The sequence below is a fragment of the Capra hircus genome, unplaced genomic scaffold, assembly GCF_001704415.2.
Source record: "Capra hircus breed San Clemente unplaced genomic scaffold, ASM170441v1, whole genome shotgun sequence".
NCBI classification, from domain to species: Eukaryota; Metazoa; Chordata; class Mammalia; order Artiodactyla; family Bovidae; genus Capra; species Capra hircus.
The window spans coordinates 260,794-281,874 of NW_017189752.1; the positions used below are offsets into that span (position 1 = coordinate 260,794).

General features: G+C 43.1%; 1 protein-coding gene across 2 annotated transcripts in view; it reads left to right on the forward strand.

Annotated features, from left to right (window-relative positions):
• The window catches only part of CLCN4 (chloride voltage-gated channel 4), a 69,792-nt gene extending 63,935 nt beyond the window's left edge, over positions 1 to 5,857 (forward strand). For both annotated transcript variants that reach the window (XM_018044721.1, XM_018044722.1), the window contains one exon: positions 5,258 to 5,857. In XM_018044721.1, coding sequence (XP_017900210.1) covers positions 5,258 to 5,348 — 91 coding nt within the window. In that variant the 3' untranslated portion in view covers positions 5,349 to 5,857. The remainder of the gene's footprint in view (positions 1 to 5,257) is intronic.
• The last annotated feature ends 15,224 nt before the right edge of the window (positions 5,858 to 21,081 follow it).

Sequence of the window (21,081 nt, forward strand, 5' to 3'; positions counted from 1 at the left end):
CTCCTTCCACCTCAGATGAAAAGGTTCTTCCTCCTTTCACGTGCTGCTACTTCTCTGATGATCGCACCTTTCTTAGTTGTGTATTATAGGCATAAGCTGCTTCCCTTCTAACTATTCATTTTTTAGTTTAAAGGGAGTTGAAGGACTGTAATGGACTAAATTTTGTGCCCCAAGCCCCAAATTCATACACTGAAGCTCCAGCCTCCAATATGGCTGTCTTTGGAGACAGTGTCTGCAGGTGTGTGTATGCATGCTGAGCCACTCAGTCATGTCTGACTCTTTGTGACCTCATGGACTGTAGCCCGCCAGGCTCCTCTGTCTGTGACATTTCTCAGGCAAGAATACAGGAGTGTGTTGCTATTTCCTCCTCCAGGGGCTCTTCCCGACACAGGGATTGAACCTGCATCTCCTGCGTTGGCAGGTGGATTCCTTACCACTGAGCCACCAGGGAAGCCCACTTTAAGGAGGGAGTTAAGGTTAAATGAGGTCATAAAAGCCCCATCCCTAATCAGATGGGACTGATGTTCTTAGAAGGAAAGGAGACACTGGTGATGCCTACATAGAGAAACAGGCCGTGTGAGGACACAGCAAAGAGGTGGCCGTCTCCACACCCAGGAGGAACCAAACTGGCCAGCGCCACGATCTCGGCCTTCCCAGCCTTCGGAACCAGGAGAACATACATTTCTGTTGTTCAGTTACCTAGTTTGTGGTACTTTCTTATAGCAGTACAAGCTGACTCCATCAGAACTCAGACTCACCTTGGCAGATTTAGGATAATAGCATCTTGTTTTATGGGGCATCTTTGATTTTACTGTATTTTTATAAATTTTAGAAGTGTGTTTTAGTCACTGATCTATAAAAAATGGTTAAAGTCAAGTAGCTCCAAATAGCAGAAGGAAGAAAGTGTTAGTCATTCGGTTATGTCTGACTCTTTGCAACCCCGTGGACTATAGCCCACCAGGCTCCTCTGTCCAAGGGATTCTCCAGGCAAGAATACTGGAGTGGAATGCCATTTCCTTCTCCAGGGTGTCTTCCTGACCCAGGAATTGAATCTGGGTCTCTTGTGTTGTAGGCAGATTTTTAAATGTCTGAGCCATCAGGGAAGCTCAAGAATACTGAAGTGGGTAGCCATTCCTTTCTTCAGGGGATCTTCCTAAGCCAGGGATAGAACCTGGATCTCCCACATCACAGGCAGATTCTTTACCATCTGAGCCACTAGGAAAGCCCTACACAGCTGGAAGGAACAATGGTTCTTAGCTCTGTCCTCCTTCACCACCCCTGGCCCTTCCATTCAGACAACCACTTTCTTCCCTCCTGAGAATTTTGTCTTCTTGAATTAATAGACTATATTTTCTGAGCCATTCAGAATTACGAGATAATTGAGCAGAAAGCATAGAGTTCCCCCTCTGGTCCTCTCTGTTTCTCTTCCTGTTAACATCTTATATTTATGGTTTATATTTGTTGCCCTCAGTGAGCCAGTGTTGCGATGTTATTATTAACTATGATCCATCTCCCTGGTGGCTCAGTGGTAAAGAATCTACCTGCCAATGTAGGAGATGCAGCTTCAATCCCAGGCTTGGGAAGATCCCCTGGAGGAGGAAATGGCAACCTACTCCAGTATTCTGAGGAGCCTGGAGGGCTACCATTCATGGGGTTGCAAAAAGAGTCAGTCAGACACGACTGAGTGACTAAACAACAGTAATCATTCACTTTAGGGTTCACTCTTGGTGTTGTGCATCCTGTGGGTTTGGATAAATTCATAATGACATGTATCCACCATTGTAGTATCATCAGGAATAGTTTCACAACCCTAACCATCCTCTGTGCTCTGTCTGTCCATCCCTCCCTCCCCTCAACCTCTGCTAACCACTGATCCTTTTACTGTCTCCATCGTTTTGCCTTTTCCAGAACGTCATAGAGTTGGAGTCACAAAGTGTGTAGAGGAGGGAGAGGTGTGCATTTCAGGTTCCTCGTGTCTTTCCCTGGCTTGATGGCTTGTTTTTCTTTCTAGTGCTGAGTAATATCCATTGTCTGGATGGACCAGTTTGTTGATTCACTCACCTACCGAAGGACGTCTTCAGTGTTTCCAAGTTTGGGCAGTTATATTTGAAGCATACATTTTCTAAAAGACTAAGGACATTCTTTTTCATACCAGTAATTACGTATATCATTCACTATCTAGTTCATATCATTTTCAGTCCAGAATTCCTTCAGTGTTCACACATTGCATTGGTTTGTTTTGCTTCTTTAGTCTCTATCTAGAAGAGCTTCCTGTCTTTTTTCCTTGTTATTTATGACCTAGATTTGTTTTTAAGAGTTCAGACCAGTAATCCCACATTGTGAATTTGTTTGATTGCTTCCTCATGGTTTGATTTTTTTTTTAAGTAGCTTTGGGCAATGTTCCAATATTGATGACGTCATAATGTCAGCTTTTCTGACTTGGCTGGTGATAAGCTCCATCACTGGGATGAGGTGGTGATGGCCAGAGCCCTCTGTTATAAGGGGACATTTTTCTCTTTGTATGTAATCTGTGGAGGGATACTTTGAGACCATGTGAATTTTCTGTTTTCCAGCAACCATTTACTCAGTGGTTTTGGAATCCATTGATAAATGATTGACTAAACTAATGATTGCCCTGGGAGTTGCAAAATGTTGATTTTCTAATTCTTTTGTGCTTGGTACATTTTTTTCCTCCAGTTTTTGAGACTATTGCTTTAGTTGTGGTGCTTTCTTTCGGTTTTGTCATCTGTGTTGCCATTATTCTTTTTGTTCAGCATGTTTTTTTAAAAAACACTTTCAGCATTTTACCTGTAATATTTCTAAAGATTCATAGTCAATTATTTACTTTCTCTATTGACAATATTAAACATTAACTAAAATTTAATGTGGCTTGTTTAAACACTTCAAGCAATTTAACATAAATATGTTATAAATGTGATTATTATAAAACTTATTACTGTCTTGTTTAGAGGTAAACTGCTGGCTAATTTCCAGTTATCTTCATTTTTTGCAGTTAATAGACAACTAGGAAAAGCAAATTTGACTCAGTCACACAGAAGTTACTGTCATATCTGCTCTTTTTCTCTTTACCTTGTATTTTGTATGGGTGTTACTGAGAAGAAGGAAGAGAGTTACTACTATTCCTTTTCACGTATAGAAACTATATTAGATCCTATGGATGTTCTATTTGTAATTAGTTTAGTATGCTTTTTATTTATTTATTTTAAAATATAAATTTATTTATTTTAATTGGAGGCTAATTACTTTACAGTATTGTAGTGGTTTTGCCATACATTAGTAGTATGCTTTTTTTTTTTAAAAAAAAACTTATTTATTTAGTTTTTGTCTATGCTGGGTCTTTGTTGCTGCACAGACTTTTCTCTAGTTGCAGTGAGTGGGGACTCCTCTTCCTTGCTGTGTGTGGGCTTCTCATTGCAATGGCTTCTCTTGTTGTGGAGCACGGGCTTTAGGTGTGTAGGCTTCACTGGTTGTGGCACGTGGGCTCAGCAATTGCGGTTCCCTGGCTCCAGAGCACAGGCTCAGTAGTTGTGGCATATGTGGGAACCTCCTGGACCAGTGATCAAACTCATGTCTTTTGCATTGGCAGGCAGATTCTGTATCACTGAGCCACCAGGGAAGCCTCTGTGTATCATGCTTTTAAAGGCCTTTCTTGCTCTTTCCCTCTCTCTCTTGATGTTCCAGTGAGATGGAGGGAAAGAAGTCCCTCTCTGCCACGGGGTGTGATAGATGGGGAAACTAACACAAGAAATCAATCGCTTTTTCAAGGTTAAGGCCCAGCGTGGTCATGGACAAAGAAGTCAGAATTCTGACCTTACAGTTTCACTAACCACTGTCTGTTTCACCAGCTATACCTCACTGCAATACTGCTATGAGTACTTGTGCCCCCATCTTCATGTTCACTTCCTATTAGTAAGAGATGAGTTTGATACTTTGGCTTTAATTAAATAAATGACAGTGTAGTACAGCTTTGTTTTCATATTTTTTGGTATATCATCATTTTTCACAGATAGGAGAAACCTATCATTTAAAAAAAAAATCTTTTCTTTTTTTTGGACGCACCTTGTGTGGCTTATGGGATCTTTGTTCCTCAACCAAGGATTGAACCGGCACCCTCTGCATTGGAAGCAGAGTCTTAACCACTGGACCACCAGGGAAGCCCCAGAAACCTTTCATTTTAATAGCCATGCAATATTGCAGGGTGAGACTGCCATCCTCTCTTCTCCTCTTCTTGGGGATGATGAAGATGAGGTGAGCAGAATTTTGCAGGTTAAGTTTACAGTGGAACTTCTTTTCCCTGGAGAACTTGTGTACATCCCCATTTTTCACTCCTTTCACTTTCCCCAGGGGGCATGATTTGACCCCAGCAGATATTCATTTAAATATTTAATAAGATTGAGAAGAGGCAAGGGCTGCCATGAACAGTTGTGCAAGTGTGTGTTCATGACCCAGGAACACTGTTCACATTGTGTTTGTAAAAAGTAGGAGTTGGACAGTTTACAGTATAGGTGGCCCGATACCAGGGGCTCTGGGAAGTGGCATTGTTTTGGTAAGGGGACAGCCATGGAACTTTGGAAGAGGAGGTAATTTATATAAATAGTCAGACATGAATGTCAAACTTTACCCTTCCAGTAAGATAGGTTTAAAATTGAACCAATTGTTATACTTAACACTTCTTAGACTTAAAATGCCTTACACATGGGATTTCTGCAGTGTGATCAAGTTTTGACATTGGCTTTTGTAAGCCCTTTTTAACTGATTATATTCTTAAAAATTGGGTGAGTGTATATTAGACATCATAGGCTTACTGCAATAATAAGCAAGCCTGTAATATCAGTGGCCAAACACAATAAAGGTTGATTTTTCTCCCATGTCACTCACATCCAGTGTGAGTTGCAGCAGGTGTGAGCTCTGTACCACACAGTCATCCCAGGGTCCAGGTCTTTGAATCTGATGGCTCCCGATTCATCCTCTGTGACCTCAGAGTCCTTTACTGGCTCCTCTGTCTGGAACCATCAAATGAGAGAGGAAATGTGCAGGTGACTTGGGAGGGGCATCACTCACCTCCACCCACATGCCATTGTCCAGAGCTCTCTCAGTTGGCCCTACCCATCTGCAAGGATAGCTGGGAAATGTGGTCTCTCTCTGCGCCCAGGTGGGGAGGGCTCTGGGGATCAGAGAGATGTGTGAATCAGTATTGCAAGGCTGACCTTTTTTCTCTATTTTGTTTCTTCTCCAGGAGACTTCTTGGCATCATCACGAAAAAAGATGTTCTGAGACATATGGCCCAGATGGCAAACCAGGACCCTGAATCCATCATGTTTAATTAGAAACAAGATGGTAGTTTCTTTGAGAAAAATACAACTGTATCATTAGAAAGAAATAAACAAATGATAGTTATTATCCTAATGAACCGTCATGCACTGGGAGCAGTGGAAACAAAAGCTTTGTTTGAAAGGAAGGGGAAAAGAATGAAACTTAAAAAAATATACATCTATGAGTAGGCATTTTATAGCTTTAACCCCTTATGAGTTTCAAGCTGTGTTGTGAGTTTAGTAACTGCTGTGGGGGCATGTGGGTGGGGGTAAATGATGTGGTTTGTACAAGGATCTGGAACACAATTGCTGAGTCAAGAAACATTTGCCCCTTCTGTTGCAGGCTGGTGTTGGTAAAGCTTTGAATGTGAAAGGCCGAGGGGTATTGGCATGTCAGTGTCCTTATTTATTGGTTCCTGAGGTTTGGCTGCTATGTTACTGAATCAGACTAAAGATATTTGCACTTACTTTGTTGGAAAAGAAAAAGAAATTAAATGTGAACATAGCGAAAGCTGCAAGTATGCTAGTGGGTTCACTTGTGACCAGCCATTGCTGGCTCCTGTTCTCAGCCGGTTTTGTTGCTTATCCCTCAGTTTCTGAACCAAGATTGGGTCTTCTGCCATGTTGAGTATGAAGAAAACATTTCTCTCTGCAAGACCAGCACCTGGGGGCTGCACGATGAACTTTTGAGCATTTGGTGCTGCGCTGTTTCCTGCCACAGAAAGAGATTTGTCCTTATTTTGAGGGTATACATACCCATCATTGATTTGCATCTCCATTGCATCTGCTTCATTTATTGCTGTTGCCTGTGCATTCTTAAATATCGATCAGTCAAGCGCTTTCCAAGGGCCATGTCCTATATTCTGCCAGCTTGCCATAGTGACTTGAATTTCCAAATAGCATATACAAGTGTCAAAACAGACTACCCAGTGTTAGTGCTTATTTTTCTTCTCAGATCTTATTAAATACGGCTGCCGAGAGGGTGAGGCAGATGAGTTCTCAGTGGGAACTCCTCCAAATGGATTGCAAGAGAAATACTAAATTGATTCTAAATCTGTTCCATTCTCCTCTCTGTAGGATGCAAAACATCCAGCCTTAATGTATAAGCATGCACTTTCATATTAGCAATCAGAGCACAGGAGGACAGAGTTAAATTTGAGACAGCCAATTTGAGCATCTTTGAGTTGAACGTAATGATACATTTATTCTTTTAGTCAGGACTTTGGTCGTGTCTGTGGGAAGGAATTAAGCTGTGTTTCTTAGGTCCACTGGGTGACCTCGGTAAGATTGATGCCCCTTGTCCTTTCCCTTTTGTCTTTGTTCTTTCCTTTTCCCTGAGTCATCCTCATCCTTTTCAGTCTCATCATTGGCTTTTGATGTATCAGGTGTGCATTTGGCTGCAAATAATAGAAAACACACAGTGAAGAGTGGACTAAGAAACCTGGAGGTGGGCTCTCAGGACTGTTTCCACAGTATCCTTGATGACTCGTGGCCTTTGGTACTTTTTCTCCACATCCTTACCCCTTACCCGTTGGCTTCCTACCTCGTAGTCACAAGATGGTCACTGACCTGCCAGGTCTGATAACTGCTCTCTAAGCTGGAAGAGGAACGAAGAGGCAGGTGACAAGGTGTATTGTGTGTGTGTGTGGGGTGGGGGGGAACACAGAGCTTTCCTAGAGATAATTGGCTTACCTCCATTGGCTGAAATTCTGGTGCCCCCCATTGCACATGAGTCTGGGAAGGAGAGTATTTAGCTGTGTAGGCATGTTGCACTCAATGAGATTAAAACTCTCTGAATAAGGGGATTGGCCCTTGGGAGGGGGATGGTGTCTACTCTATTGGATGCTGTCGTTGTATGTTTGTCATTGTTCTTCCTGCCATCTTCCCAGTCTGTCTTGCTGATGTCAGTCACTCTCCTGTGACCTTACTGCCCCCTCCCCTCTTGGATTTGACCTGGCACTCCCAATTAGAAGCCATCCTTTCTTAGCCCTAATAAAAATGTTTATTCTGGAGAGAAACCCAACTATAAGAGGGTTTTGGTGAAACTTCTGGTAGATACAAGGAAATATACTGATGGGTTTAACCTGATTGAAAACTTAAAGGAGTTGAAGTCAGATCCCACTGACAAAAGTATGGAATATGTGTCTGTAATTAACTGGCCTCCTTCCAAATAATAGCAGATAGCCACTTCAGTGTGGAACGGTCAGTCTGTGGTAGTAGAATATAATCTTAGGTCCTCTAAGAGAATGACATTTGTGGTTACACTCACAGGACCTACGTGGCTCATAATGTTTTGTTGCTGTTGAGGTTTCTATGGAACAGTGCGAGTGAAGCTGGATTCTCCTGGGCTTTCAGTCCTCAAAAGTCTTAATGTAGTTCCCCTCTTAATCCCATATAGGCTCTCCAAAGAGTTTTAGTCATAGCCTGGATTTATATAATCCAGGACACCCTGTTAGCTGAAACATGGAGCTTCAGAAGGGAACACAAAACAGTGAACAGACAGCCAAAGTTCAGTAAAACCACAGAATGCCCCCTCTTCCAGCTGAGGCCTGGGAAGAGGAGAGGAGAGGAGGGGGGAGTTGACTCTGGGCTGAGGTCAACCATGGTCATGTCCTCTCCCCCAGTGCTTAGCTTAGAGTCAACTGGGGCTCAGAGGGCCAGCACTAGACAGCCAGGTCAGGGCTGGGATGGGGGCCTTGTAGCGCCACTGCCAGAGCCAACTGCTTGGCTCCCCTGGAGCCCTGACTGGCCACTGACCCTGGCCTCAGACAGACTCGCAGGGAGCATACCGCTGGGCCCTTTGTTGCACGTGGATGGGGTTCTGAAGTGCGCTGTATCCGCATGTAGAGCTTCGTCCACTTTACCTGGTGGTCTGGTGAACGAGATGAGTAGATCTGGAACTCTGGCTCAAGTTGAATACTGTTTTTGTTTCTTTTTCCAGAACCAAAGTTTGTAGACATTTGTAGAACTTTCTGGGTTCTCTCTGAATAGATTTTTTATGTGAATAAAATATAAGTATGTAATGGAAAAGGAGTTCCATAATGAGGCACATTGACCTACTTCTTGCTGTCTTTTTCTATCGCTGAAGGAATGTGTTGTAGAAGGACAGATGGCAAATAAAGAGCATCCTGAATGTGACATGTGGATTTCTTGTGTTTTTCAGCATATCCCCTGGGAATGCCCATGTGCATATGGCTTTTACGGAAAGGCAAGTGTGCTAGAAGCAAATCCATATTCAGTGTTTGCTGTGGCAATCTATAGTTCTCTATTTGAAATTTCTAGATGACTTGAAAAGGAGAGGACATGTCAATAGGTTTTTTTTTTGTTTGTTTGTTTTTTGGCCCTAATAAGTTACAGAAACTGAAAAAAACTTCCAGCAGTTTGTTTCACTTAGGTGAGAACCGTTTCCTTTAAATTATCAACACATGCAAAATCTGTTCAGCATTCATTGCATTCATTATTCCGATGCTGAGCTAGAAAAGGCGAGAAACTCAAGGAGGAGAACTATTGAATTTCAAGTAATTGTAATATTATGTCTTCATTTTCATTTCATGTGGACAGTGTTTTATTAGACTCTGCTTCTAACCTTTGAAATGGTTGACATGAGGAGGGAGCTTGTCCCTGTCTACACTGAGGAACATGAACCAGACTCCATTTTCACTGACGTGGGTCTCACTATTTATTTGCAGTTCTAGTTGTGCTGGGAAAGAAATACATTCACGTTTGGTGTTGGAATGATGACATAGCAATGTGGGTTGTTTTTTTTTTTAATTATTGTAACACTCTGTATAAACATTGGCAAATTACTAAACATTGTATGTTTAAACTCTGTATTTTTAAAGAAACTTTTTATTTTTAAAAATTTTATTAGAGTATAATTGATTGACAGTGTTGTGTTAGTTTTAGGTATACAGTGAAGTGATTCAGTTATACATACGTTCATTCATTTTTAAATTCTTTGCCCTTGTGGATTATGACAGAGTGTTGAGTAGATGAGTTCCCTGTGCTAAAAAGAAGGTCCTTGTTGGTTATCTACTTTATATATATTAGTGTGTGTATAGCTTAATCCAAAACTCCTAATTTATCCCTCCCCTCACCTTTCCCCTTTGGTAACTATAAATTTGTTTTCAAAATCTGAGTCTGTTTCTGTTTTGTAAGTATGTTCATTTGTATCTTTTTAAAAATTAGATTCCAGGTATGCGTGATACCATGTATTTCTCTTCTGTCTGACTGACTTCAGTCAGTACAACAATGTTTAGGTCTATCATGTTGTTGTAAATGGCATTATTTCATTCTTTTTTATGGCTGAGTAATATGCCATTGTATTATTTCTTTATCCATTCCATCTTCTTTGCATCTTCTTTATCCATTCCTCTGTTAGTGGACATTTAGGTTGCTTCCATGTCCTGGCTATTATAAATAGTGTTGCAGTGAACATTGAGGTGCATTTATCTTTTCAAAGTATGTTTTTCTCTGGATATATGCCCAGAAGTGGGGTTGCTAGATCATATATGTTCAATTTTTAGTTTTTTAAGGTACCTCCGTACTGTTCTCCATAGTGGTTGTATCAATTTACATTCCCATGAACAGTGCAGGAGGGTTTTTGAAAAATGAAATGAGCATGAGTCCTCAAGCAGCATGTTGTAAAATGGAAGAGAGGCTGCGATATCCCAGCCTGTTGCTACCCTGGAGAACCTTCAAAACCTGATTCTGGTGACTGCGGAAGTGCCTGGCAAGGTTAAAGATCCACTCTTAAGATTGTCGTGCGAGATTGGGATTTGAGCTTGACTCAGCTTTTAAATCCCTTGTTCTTAGCCTGGTGGGTTTGAATTTCATCCTTCCTGACCAGTTTTGTATTTTGAAATGGTCAACTTTACAGAAAATTTGGAAAAAAAAAAAAAAAGGCACCAAGAATGCTCATGTATCTTTGACCTGGAAGAGGCAGTGAGGGGAGCCCCCTTTGACAGGGACAGCTTAGGAGGATCACCCTCAGCAGGGTGGCCCACACGAGCAACTGTCCTTCATAAAGCAGGCCTGGGGTGATATCGAGGGCCACCAGCGGTGAGTAGCTACAGGGTATGGAGCCTGGGGAGGCAGTGGAAGTTTTAAAGTTGGTTTTGTTTTTCCTGTCAGGGAGGAGGAGATGAAGGAGATGCTTCTCCATCATGGAAGGCCAGGGAAAGATACAGAATTCAGAGGAAGGATGTGATTGAATTTGCCTGGTACACAAACCATTCTGGCTGTTCTATAGCAAGCCCAGAAGCTATTGCAAATAGGTGAGCTGGGATAGAGGCTTGTCCCAGAGAGGTTCTTGAATTTTGGTTGTATTTCCAAGGCAGAACCAGCAGATTTATTGTGGGATGGATATGAAATGGTACAGCTAGGTCACCATCTACTGAGGGGGGCTAGTAGTGGTGAATAGCTCCATTTTGGAAGTGCTACACTGGAGATACCTGTTGGACATTCTAGTCCAGAGTTCAGGGGAATCATTAGAGTTGGAGATGGAAATCAAGCCATTGGCATATCTGTGGTATTAAAGCCATGCCTGGAAGTTTCTGTGGTCTAGTGGTCTCCCACTTCATGGGAAATAGATGGGGAAACAGTGGAAACAGTGTCAGACTTTATTTTGGGGGGCTCCAGAATCACTGCAGATGGTGATTGCAGCCATGAAATTAAAAGACGCTTCCTCCTTGAAAGAAAAGTTATGATCAACCTAGATAGCATATTGAAAAGCAGAGACATTACTTCGCCAACAAAGGTCCATCTAGTTAAGGCTATGGTTTTTCCAGTGGTCATGTATGGATGTGAGAGTTAGACTGTGAAGAAAGTTGAGTGCTGAAGAATTGATGCTTTTGAACTGTGGTGTTGGAGAAGACTCTTGAGAGTCCCTTGGACTGCAAGGAGATCCAACCAGTCCATTCTAATGGAGATCAGTCCTGGGTGTTCTTTGGAAAGACTGATGCTGAAGCTGAAACTCCAGTACTTTGGCCACCTCATATGAAGAGTTGACTCATTGGAAAATACCCTGATGTTGGGAGTGATTGGGGGCAGGAGGAAAAGGGGACGACAGAGGATGAGATGGGTGGATGGCATCACCAATTCGATGGAGGTGAGTTTGAGTGAACTCCGGGAGTTGGTGATAGACAGGGAGGCCTGGCGTGCTGCAATTCATGGGGTCGCAAAGAGTCGGATACAACTGAGCGACTGAACTGAATTGAACTGAACTGAGTGGTGTCTGAAGAGCAAAAAGAACCAACATTCTAACAGAATTTCAGCATTGGGTTTTCACGGAGTCATGCTGACTTAGATGCCTGTAGAACTGCCCTTGAATTCCAGCTCTGCAGCTTCTTGGGTGTGTGACATTGTTAAAGAATCATACCTCTCTGAGCCTGGGTTTCCCCATTACTGTAGAGTGGGTCAGTGCTCTTCACTAGAGATGTGGTTGTGAGAGTTAATCAGTGTAAAGCACTTGGCCTGGAATAGACCATACAAGTGGTAAATGTTATCGTCTTTTCATGTTATGCAGTCCTCCCAGTAAGTTTAACTGGAAGTTACTTTAATTTTGTGTAGTTAATGGACATAAGACATTTTAAGATTGCTAAAAATAAACAAAAATTGAACTAACCAGTTGTCTTTCCCACCAACTCTTTCAGTCATTCCCTCCACCCCCAAAACAAAAATGAAACAAAGCAAACAGAAGAACCAAAATCTCAGCTCTCTTAAGGGATGTTAAAAAAAAAAAAAAAACCCTCACTGACTCCAGATTAATGGGAAATTATTAGGAAAGAAACCACTTGATGGGAAATTCCATTTCTCTATGGCTTTATATTGACTTTTTATTTACAGTATAGTTGGTTTACAATGTTGTGTTAGTTTCACATGTACAGCAAAGTGATTCAGTTATACATATGTATATTCTATTTTATAATGACTTTTGAGCAGAAAAGCATAAATTCACATGGATGCTGAACTATTAATTACCCTCAGATTTAGAGCAAGAGTTCTTGAAACACAAGACTGTTTGCTGCTACTGCTAAGTCGCTTCAGTCATGTCCGACTCTGTGCGACCCCATAGACGGCAGCCCATCAGGCTCCCCCGTCCCTGGGTTTCTCCAGGCAAGAACACTGGAGTGGGTTGCCATTTCCTTCTCCAATGCGTGAAAATGAAAAGTGAAAGGGAAGTCACTTAGTCGTGTCTGACTCTTCGCGACCCCATGGACTACAGCCTACCAGGCTCCTCTATCCATGGGGTTTTCCAGGCAAGAGTACTGGAGTGGGGTGCCATTGCCTTCTCCAACTAGACTGTTTAACTTACTTATTTTCAGACAGTCTAAAACCCTATACCCACTACTCTTGCAGACAGAAACCTGACTGTGGCATGGTATTAATATAGAAAGATGTCTCATTAGTAAAACTCATGAAGAGCAGCCTCTTATAGGTTCTGGCTATTTCCCTTCAATGTGCGTGCTCAGCCGCATCCAACTCTTGGTGATCCTAGGGACTGTAGCCCGCCAGGCTCCTCTGTCCATGGGATTTCCCAGGCAAGAATACTGGAGTGGGTTGCCATTTCCTCCTCCACGGCATCTTCCTGACCCAGGGATTGAACCCGCGTCTCCTGTATTAGCAGATGTGTTCTTTACCACTGAGCCACCTGGGAAGCACTTCCTTCAACATTAAGTAGTTAGAAGCCAGAGGGGGGAGAATGAACTAACAGTTGTCCGAAAGGTGGCAACCCACCAGTTTTAATTCTAGCTCAAGCTAACCGGAATGACCTTGCAAATAAAGTGTCCGGGTCAGGCAGGCTTCTTTCTGGGCTTTCGTGAATCAAGATGGGCAGAGTTTCATGTCCTCCCAGGACTCCATGCTCTGGCTGAGCCCAGGGGAGCCCAGCATGCCTGTTGTTACAGTGCTTCCCCAGTTCACTGGTAGTTAATTGGCTAGAAAGAAGCTACCATCTGGGAAAGCAGGTAGGGAGCATCTATTTCTGGCAGTTCCTCAGCACTGCGTTTCATTAGAGAAACGGCTTTTTCTTTCTGAATGAGCAATAACCAAAGAGCACCTTGTGGGGATTTCCAAACCCCTTTGGTCAGGGTTTGGCTCCCAGAATGAAGGGAGCAATTTCTCTGTGATTCCAGCATTTGTGATGGAACACATATTTCAAAGATTAAACAGCCATCCTCAATCCAAACAGATTCTGTCAGAGAAATTGAAAACACACACGTAAATTTCAGTCTGCAGGCTGCTTGACAGGTTGAGTCCCAGGGCTGCTGCTGCAAGTAGAACATCTTTCCTCCCTCCCTTCCTACTGCGTGGCTCCATGTTCATTTCATGCCTCAGGCTTGCCCCCAGGGCTCCCTGACTTGTGTCCTGCCAGGGATTCTGAACCAAGTGGAAATTGGTGCTAGCTCCCTTCCGATGATTTCTTTTTCTGACATTTCTCAAACTTCTGTCGGTCCACAGAGAGACCTGAGCCTTTCTAGGACTGGCTGTGGGTGGTTTACATCATCACCAAGGAACTCTCCAGGGAGTTGCCCAGCACCGAGTTTTTGCTCCATGGAGTTCTGAGTCACTTCAGTTGTGTCTGACTCTATGACCCCGTGAACTAGCTTGCCAGGCTCCTCTGTCCATGACATTCTCCAGGCAAGAGTACTGGAGTGGGTTACCATGCCTTCCTCCAGGGGATCTTCCCAACCCAGGGATGGAACCCGCACCTTTTACATATCTTTAGCATCAGCAGGCAGGTTCTTTCCCACTAGCCCCACCTGAGAAGCCCTGCTCCATGGAGTAGAGGGTCTCAGAGCAGGTCTGCATGTGGTGGGGTTGCCCTTCCTCAAGTGTTTCCAAGATTCAGTATTTCTGCCGGGTGCCCAATGGAAAGAGTGGATTCTGTGCTTAACTAAACTGGAAAGTTCCGTCTCATGGGGTTCCCCAGACTAGTCTTAGAGAGTTGTAACTATGGCATCCAGAGTGTCTGTTTTTGTTTCTTTTCAGAATCTCTGTGTGAGTGACCTGGAAGAAGCGAGGCCCCTTTAATGAACTTTAAGCACATTTTCTGTGAGGCAGGTCCATTTCCTTATGCTTCATAACCTGTAAGATATCTAGGGATTAGCTGAGTGTAGATCCCCACAGCTGGTTAGAAATGAGTTCCAAGTCCCTCCCAGGTCTACTGAGTCAGATCAGCATTTGAACAAGATCCTCAGGGATTTGTGTGCAGAGTTAAGTTTGAGAAGTGCTTCCCACTCCAGTGTTCTTGCCTGGGAAATCCCATGGACAGAGGAGTCTGGTGGGCTACGGTCCATGGGGTCACAGAGTTGGACACGACTTAGCAACTAAACAACAGCCCTAGGTGACAGGTCTCATGAGTTCACTTCCAGCTCTGAGATCCACAGTTCTCCAAGATTCTCTCACTTCCAAGGAAAGAAACAGCGGTGGCTTCAGTGACTGAGGCACTGAAGGAGCCTGTCCAGAGAAACGTGGTGGAGTGAAACTTGGCGTGAGGTCCCTGAATCCCATTTCTCAGTCCCCAGACTTTCCCAGTCACCTCTGTCCTGAGGGTTTCTCAGCCGCAACGCTAGTAGCCTTAGGGGCTCCATCATTCTTGGGGCGGGCCCATGCACTGGAAATTGTCTGACTGCATCCCTGGCCTCTACCCACTAGGTGTCAGTAGCAGCCATCCCCCTGGTTGGGACAACCCCAAATGTCTGGACAGTGCCAAGGTGAATGTGTTGGGGGGAGCAAATCCACCCCCCACCCCGCCTCCCTACAATTGAATTCTATAGAAGTGAGCATTGACATTTATGAAGCCCAGACAAAGGGACCATGTTTGGTGGTGTTTAGGTGAGTTTTTCATAAAGCTGGGATAAGGGGAGAAGGGGGAAGTGCCTTGTGTCAGGCAAGGATGGGGTGGGGAGTCCAAGGTCTGGGGACAGGCGTTGCTGTGCCTGGTGGCTTGGGAAGTGTGCCCCCAGCTTTAAACAGAAAACACAGATGAATGGGAGAGGGGCTTCTGCTTTTTTCAAGTTTTTAGAAGTTTTTTATTGGTTTGAGTATAGTTGAATTAACAATGTTGTGTTACTTTCAGATGTACAGCAAAGTGATTCGGTTATACATATGCGTATATCCATTCTTTTTCAGATTCTTTCCTCATATGGTTATCACAGCATATTGAGCTTCCTGTGCTGTCCAGGAAGTCTTTGTTGCTTTCAAAAAACCTAACATGGGCCACCGGCGAAGGCTATAGTCACCTTACCTGGGCACACAGCTTACACCAGGTAGCAATTGTGAAGCAAGTGACTTGACTTTCAGCCAGTTCTGTCCTTTTCCCTGTCCTCCTTTGCCAGATATCTCCCACTTTCTCCACACACACACGCGCGCGCATGGAGAGAAAACAGCTTTTTGCTCATGACATTTTGTTAGAAAGATACCGAGCTGCTAACTTGAACTTTTTTGTGACTTTATTGTAAGTTGAGAGAGACGGTTGGCAAACTGCAGCCCACAGGCCAGCTCTAGCCTGCCACCTGTCTTTGTAAATAAAGTTTTATTGGCTCACAGCCATGCCCATTCATTGCGAATTGTCTGTGGCTGCTCTCAAGCCACAAAGGCAGAGTTCAGTAGTTGCAGCAGAGACTGTATAGCCTGAAAAGCCTCAGAGATTTACTATTTGGCCCTTTACGGAAAAAGTTGGCCAACTTCTGGCTTAGAGTTAATTAGGGTCACCAAACCACTGGAGAACCACCAAGAGTAATTGAACTTTCTTCCTTGCACTGGGTGGAAAACACAAAGACATGTTTTCAAAACAGAAGCAAGGAGAGGCCTGTGTGTTGGTGGAGCAAGATGAATGTGTTGAAAAGATTTTCTCTCCTCCAAGAGATTAACTTTTGCCAGAGATATCTGTTCTGGCTTAGATATTAATAGAGGTATTGGTAAGCTCAATTAAAATTGAAATGTTTTCTGCAAGGGAAATGTAATAGCTAGCATTTGACTGGTGCTTTGTCACTTATGAAGGTATAAATTTTTTTTTTAATTTTTAAGAGTTAATTTTATTGAAGTATAGTTGATTTGGTGGTGGTTTAGTTGCTAAGTCCTGTCTGACTCTTGCGACCCCATGGACTGTAGCCTGCCAGTCTTTGTCCATGGATTCTCCAGGCAAGAATACTGGAGTAAGTTGCTATTTCCTTCTCCAAGAGGTTTTCATGACCCAGGAATCGAACCCAGGCCTCCTGGATTGCAGGCAGATTCTTTACTGACTGAGCTACGAAGGAAGCCCATAGTTGTTTTACAATATTGCGTTAATTTCTGCTGTACACCAGTGATTCAGTTTTACATATACACATTCTTTTTCAGATTCTTTTCCATTATGATTTGTCACAGGATGTTGAATGTAGCTCCCCATTCTATACAGTAGGACCTTATTGTTTATCCATGCTATACATAGTAGTTTGCACCCACCAATTCCAAACTTCCAGTCCATCCCTCCTGTACCACCTTATCCTTTGCAATCACACAAGTCTGTTCTCTAGTTCTGTGAGTCTGTTTCTGTTTTATAGATAAGTTTATTTGTGTGTGTTTGTGTTTTTTTTTTATTTTAGAGTCCACATACAAATTATATCATATGATATTTGTCTTTCTCTTTCTGACTTAACTTTTAGTATGATCATCTCTAGGTTTATCCATGTTGCTGCAAATGGCTATATTTCATTTTTTAAGACTGAATAATATTCTGTTGTGTATGTGTACCACATCTTCTTTATCCATTGTTCTGCTGGTGGACATTTAGGTTGTTTCCATGTCTTGGCTCTTATAAATTATGCTTCTCTGAACATAGGGGTGCATGTATCTCTTTTGGGTTAGAGTTTTGTCTGGGTTTATGCTCAGGAATGGGATTGCTGGATCATATGGTAATTCTGTTTTGGTTTTCTGAAGAACTTCCGTACTGTACTCCATAGTGATGGCACCAACTTACATTCCCACCAACAATGCAGAAGGGTTCTCTTTTCTCCACATCCTCTCCAGCATTTATTGTTTGTAGATTTTTTGATGATGGCCATTCTGACCCACGTGAAGTGGTACCTCATGGTAGTTTTGCTTTGTGTTTCTCTAATAATTGGCGATGATGAGCATCTTTTCATGTGCCTTTGGGCCATCTGTATATCTACAAAGGGGTTTTAATATTTGTGTTTTTCCCCTCAGTGGTTCTATGGGGTAAAAATTACTATCCCTATTGTTTAGAAGACAGAGCTGAGGACTGGAGAGGTTAAAGCACATGGAAATCACCCAGAGGTTCTGATTCAGTCCATCTTGGGTGGGCCTGGCATTAACTTGATAAATGGCTGCCAGGTATTCTGTAGTGTGATCAAGATTGCAAAGTCCTGCCCAAGTTGGCTGAGCTTATCGGGGGCCTGACTAAAGCTTAGACTTGCTTCTTCTTGTTGACTTCCAGTCCAGGAACTTTTCCCTCAATATGACGACTCACTTTAACTCAGTCTCTGATTTGAACTGGTTGGTCTAACCCAGTGATTCTCAGAGTGTAGTCCCTGGACCAACAGCATCATGATCCTCCAGCAGTTTGTTAGAAATGCAAATTTTCTGCCCGAGACTGGACCTAGAGAATTGGAAAGTCTGGGGACAGAACCCAGCCATCTGAGTTTTAACAGCTGATTCAGATGCAGGTCAAATTTTAGATCCTCTGGTCAAAGTGATGGGCGAGTTGTGATGGAGGTAAGATGTTAAAACCAGAACACACATGTCCCCTTATCCCCTACTCCCACGCACCCACTCCCCCATCCCCCACACAGGCACGGCGTGTGTGCATGCTAAGTTGCTTCAGTTATGTCCAACTCTTCACAACCCTATGGAGTATAGAATGCCCAGCTACTGTGTCCATGTGATTCTCCAGGCAAGAATACTGAAGTGGGTTGCCACGTTCTCCTCCAGGGCATCTTCCTAATCCAGGGATCAAACCAATGTCTCTTTTGTCTCCTGCACTGGCAGATGGGTTCTTTACCACTAGCAACACATGGGAACAGGCACTGCCTCTAGGAAATTAGCTGAGGGTGTGGCCAGGCAAAATGAGTATGAGAAGGGATGTAATAAGAATCTATGGGCGTTTGGGGAACTAGGAAAACACCAGGACGATGAAAAGTGACAAAAGGTCTCACCATTGTCCTGGGTGGAGCCTCTGCTAAGTTAATGTTACTGTGAGCAACCCTGAAGGTGTCTGCAAGAATCCTTGCATTCTTTTAATGTGCTGGCAAGTCAGAGGGTGTTTTGCTTTTTTTTTTTTTTTTTTAAGTTTTGGGGTTTTTTTGAATCAAGCACTTTGTGGAGATGAGCATTCTTACGTGATTACAACGAGCCCACTTCTCCTTGGATCCAAAGTCACATTCCTTGCTTCAATTTCAGCCCAGGTGCTCCTTTTTAATTGCACTTCATATTCAAGTGTGCAGCTACCCCCTTCCTGGAGAGGGCTGGCCCCCTAATCACTCCAGTTCTTTGGTTCCTGCAGCTGGGACTTCAAAGGCCCCAGAAGTCATATTGTAATGCGAGCTCCAAAATGGAGAGGCATTGTCAGTCAAGGCTTATCAAGGGGAAGGGACACCTTGGTGTGGCACGGGTGGGGGGTGAAGAGTCCAGCGTCACCCTGTCCCTCTTGGAGCCTCCCCTTCTCCAAAGCATCAACATTCCCGATCTGAAAAACCTCACCAAGACGTACGGAATTCAGGGCTATGCGCTGATGCCCCAGATCAAGGAGACAGACATTCATGCCCCGGGAAAGAATGTTTGTTTCAACCAAACGTTCACAGAACCAGCTGCCAACGGGAGAAGAAAAGCAGAGAGAGGGGGACTCCCGCAGACTGACATGGGAAAGTATAAACAGTGATTACAGACTCCGAGAAAGGGCTGTTGTTGGATGAAATCACATCATCTGATTTGGGTTTTTGCTTTGCAATTACTGGACCTACAGAATGAAACTGCAGTGCATATGCTGTTTCCAGGATGGGTGGGACCGTGTGAGCTCATGATGGTTTAAAGTCTGCACTTTGACATTCAAGTTCGACCCTAAAAGTTAACAAGAGCAGGCCTCGCTTTATGGGGTACCTTCATTTTAAGTTCCAAAGTACAGTATCTAGAAGCAGATGCAATCACTTGTGGTTTTGTTTGATTTTTCAGCCCAGAACTAATACACATAGAGTTTTGATTCTGAAAGTGGGAGTTCTGAAGGTGAAAAACTGAGATTAGCTTTCTTGGTCAAATCTGTGAGTTTCTCAAGGTCAAAGAGTGATGTCTCCAAGATCATTCTTCAGTGTCACTTCTAGTATTTTGTATATTGATAACCATTACGTGTTTTTGAAGAACAGATAAGTGCTAAAGACCTGTTCCTTACTTGTGACCTTTTAGAATAAATCAAGAAAATAATCCTGGCAGAGTTTTCTAAAGACACAGAGCATTTCCCCAGAAGAGACCCATCTGTCATTGTGTAAAATGTCACATAAAACACTCCATGTCAAAAGAAAATGGTAATTGGCTTGGTGTTTCATGGCCTGAGAAGGGCTGCTGGGTTGAGGGATCGTGAACTTGAAAAGAATGATTCTGAAAGTGCAGTCTGAAGAATCTGTGCCCTGGTGTATCTTTGATCAAACTCAACCTACAAAGAAGCGTGGCAGGTTCTAAATTCCGCAGAGACCAACAGCTCAGGAAATCCATGCCCATGGCTTTACTGAACATGTCACATCAAAGGGGAAAATGCCCTAGTAACTGGAAAGTTCTTTTGGTGTTTAGTGTTGAGAGAGAATAAAAAAGAGATTAAATTTCAGTATTTCTGGATTTGGTTAATAGATCTTCTCTCTTTTAAATTTAAGAACTTGAAGTAATTCTCTTTACTTAGTAGAAAAATTGGGTTTCCCTGGTAGCTCAGACAGTGAAGAATCTGCCTGCAATGCAGGGGACCTGTGTTCAATCATTGGATTGGGAAGGTCCCCTGGAGAAGGGATGGCTACCCACTCTAGTATTCTTGCCTTGAGAATTCCATGGATAGAGGAGCCTGGCAGGATACAGTCCTTGGGGTCACAAAGAGTCAGACATGACTGAACAACTAAACAGCAGTAGAAAAATTATCCAAAAGACATGTCTCATAACTGTGTCTGAAGGGTAATAAAAATAGACCTGTAAGTAGAGCATTGTCATCTTTAGATAAATGGTTCCTGAAGTGGTTTTCAGCCGTGACATTCAGCATGGCTGAAATTCACCAGCACAAATGCTCCCACAGGGAGATGTTGAGTTTGTGGGCAAATCCTGACACCGTTTGCACCCTGGTTAATTTTTTGGGGATTCAAGGAGACTGAGACAAAATGTTGGGGAATGATATTGAAAGAATAAGTATACTAATTTATAGTTTTTAAGAATAGATACTGTGCATAGATGAATACTTCATATTATTAACAAACTGCTTGGACCCCATGTCATAGCTGTCGACACATAGCTGTGTTGGGGGATATCTGCACATCCCTCCTGGCATGACCACAAAGGTTGCTCATGGGGCCCCATCTTGTTCTTGGAAGAATCCATTCCTACTTAAGGCTTACCCAAAGACAAAAGCCAGTGTCTGAAAGTTTCAGTTCTCAACTGTAAAAAATGTTAGTCCATTTCTATCCATATAAACTTGTTGAGCATGGTGTCTGACACATGAATGCTAAAAATATGATTGTGGCAGAGACAGCTGATGCCCATTAAATCCGTATTCTCTTCTAGG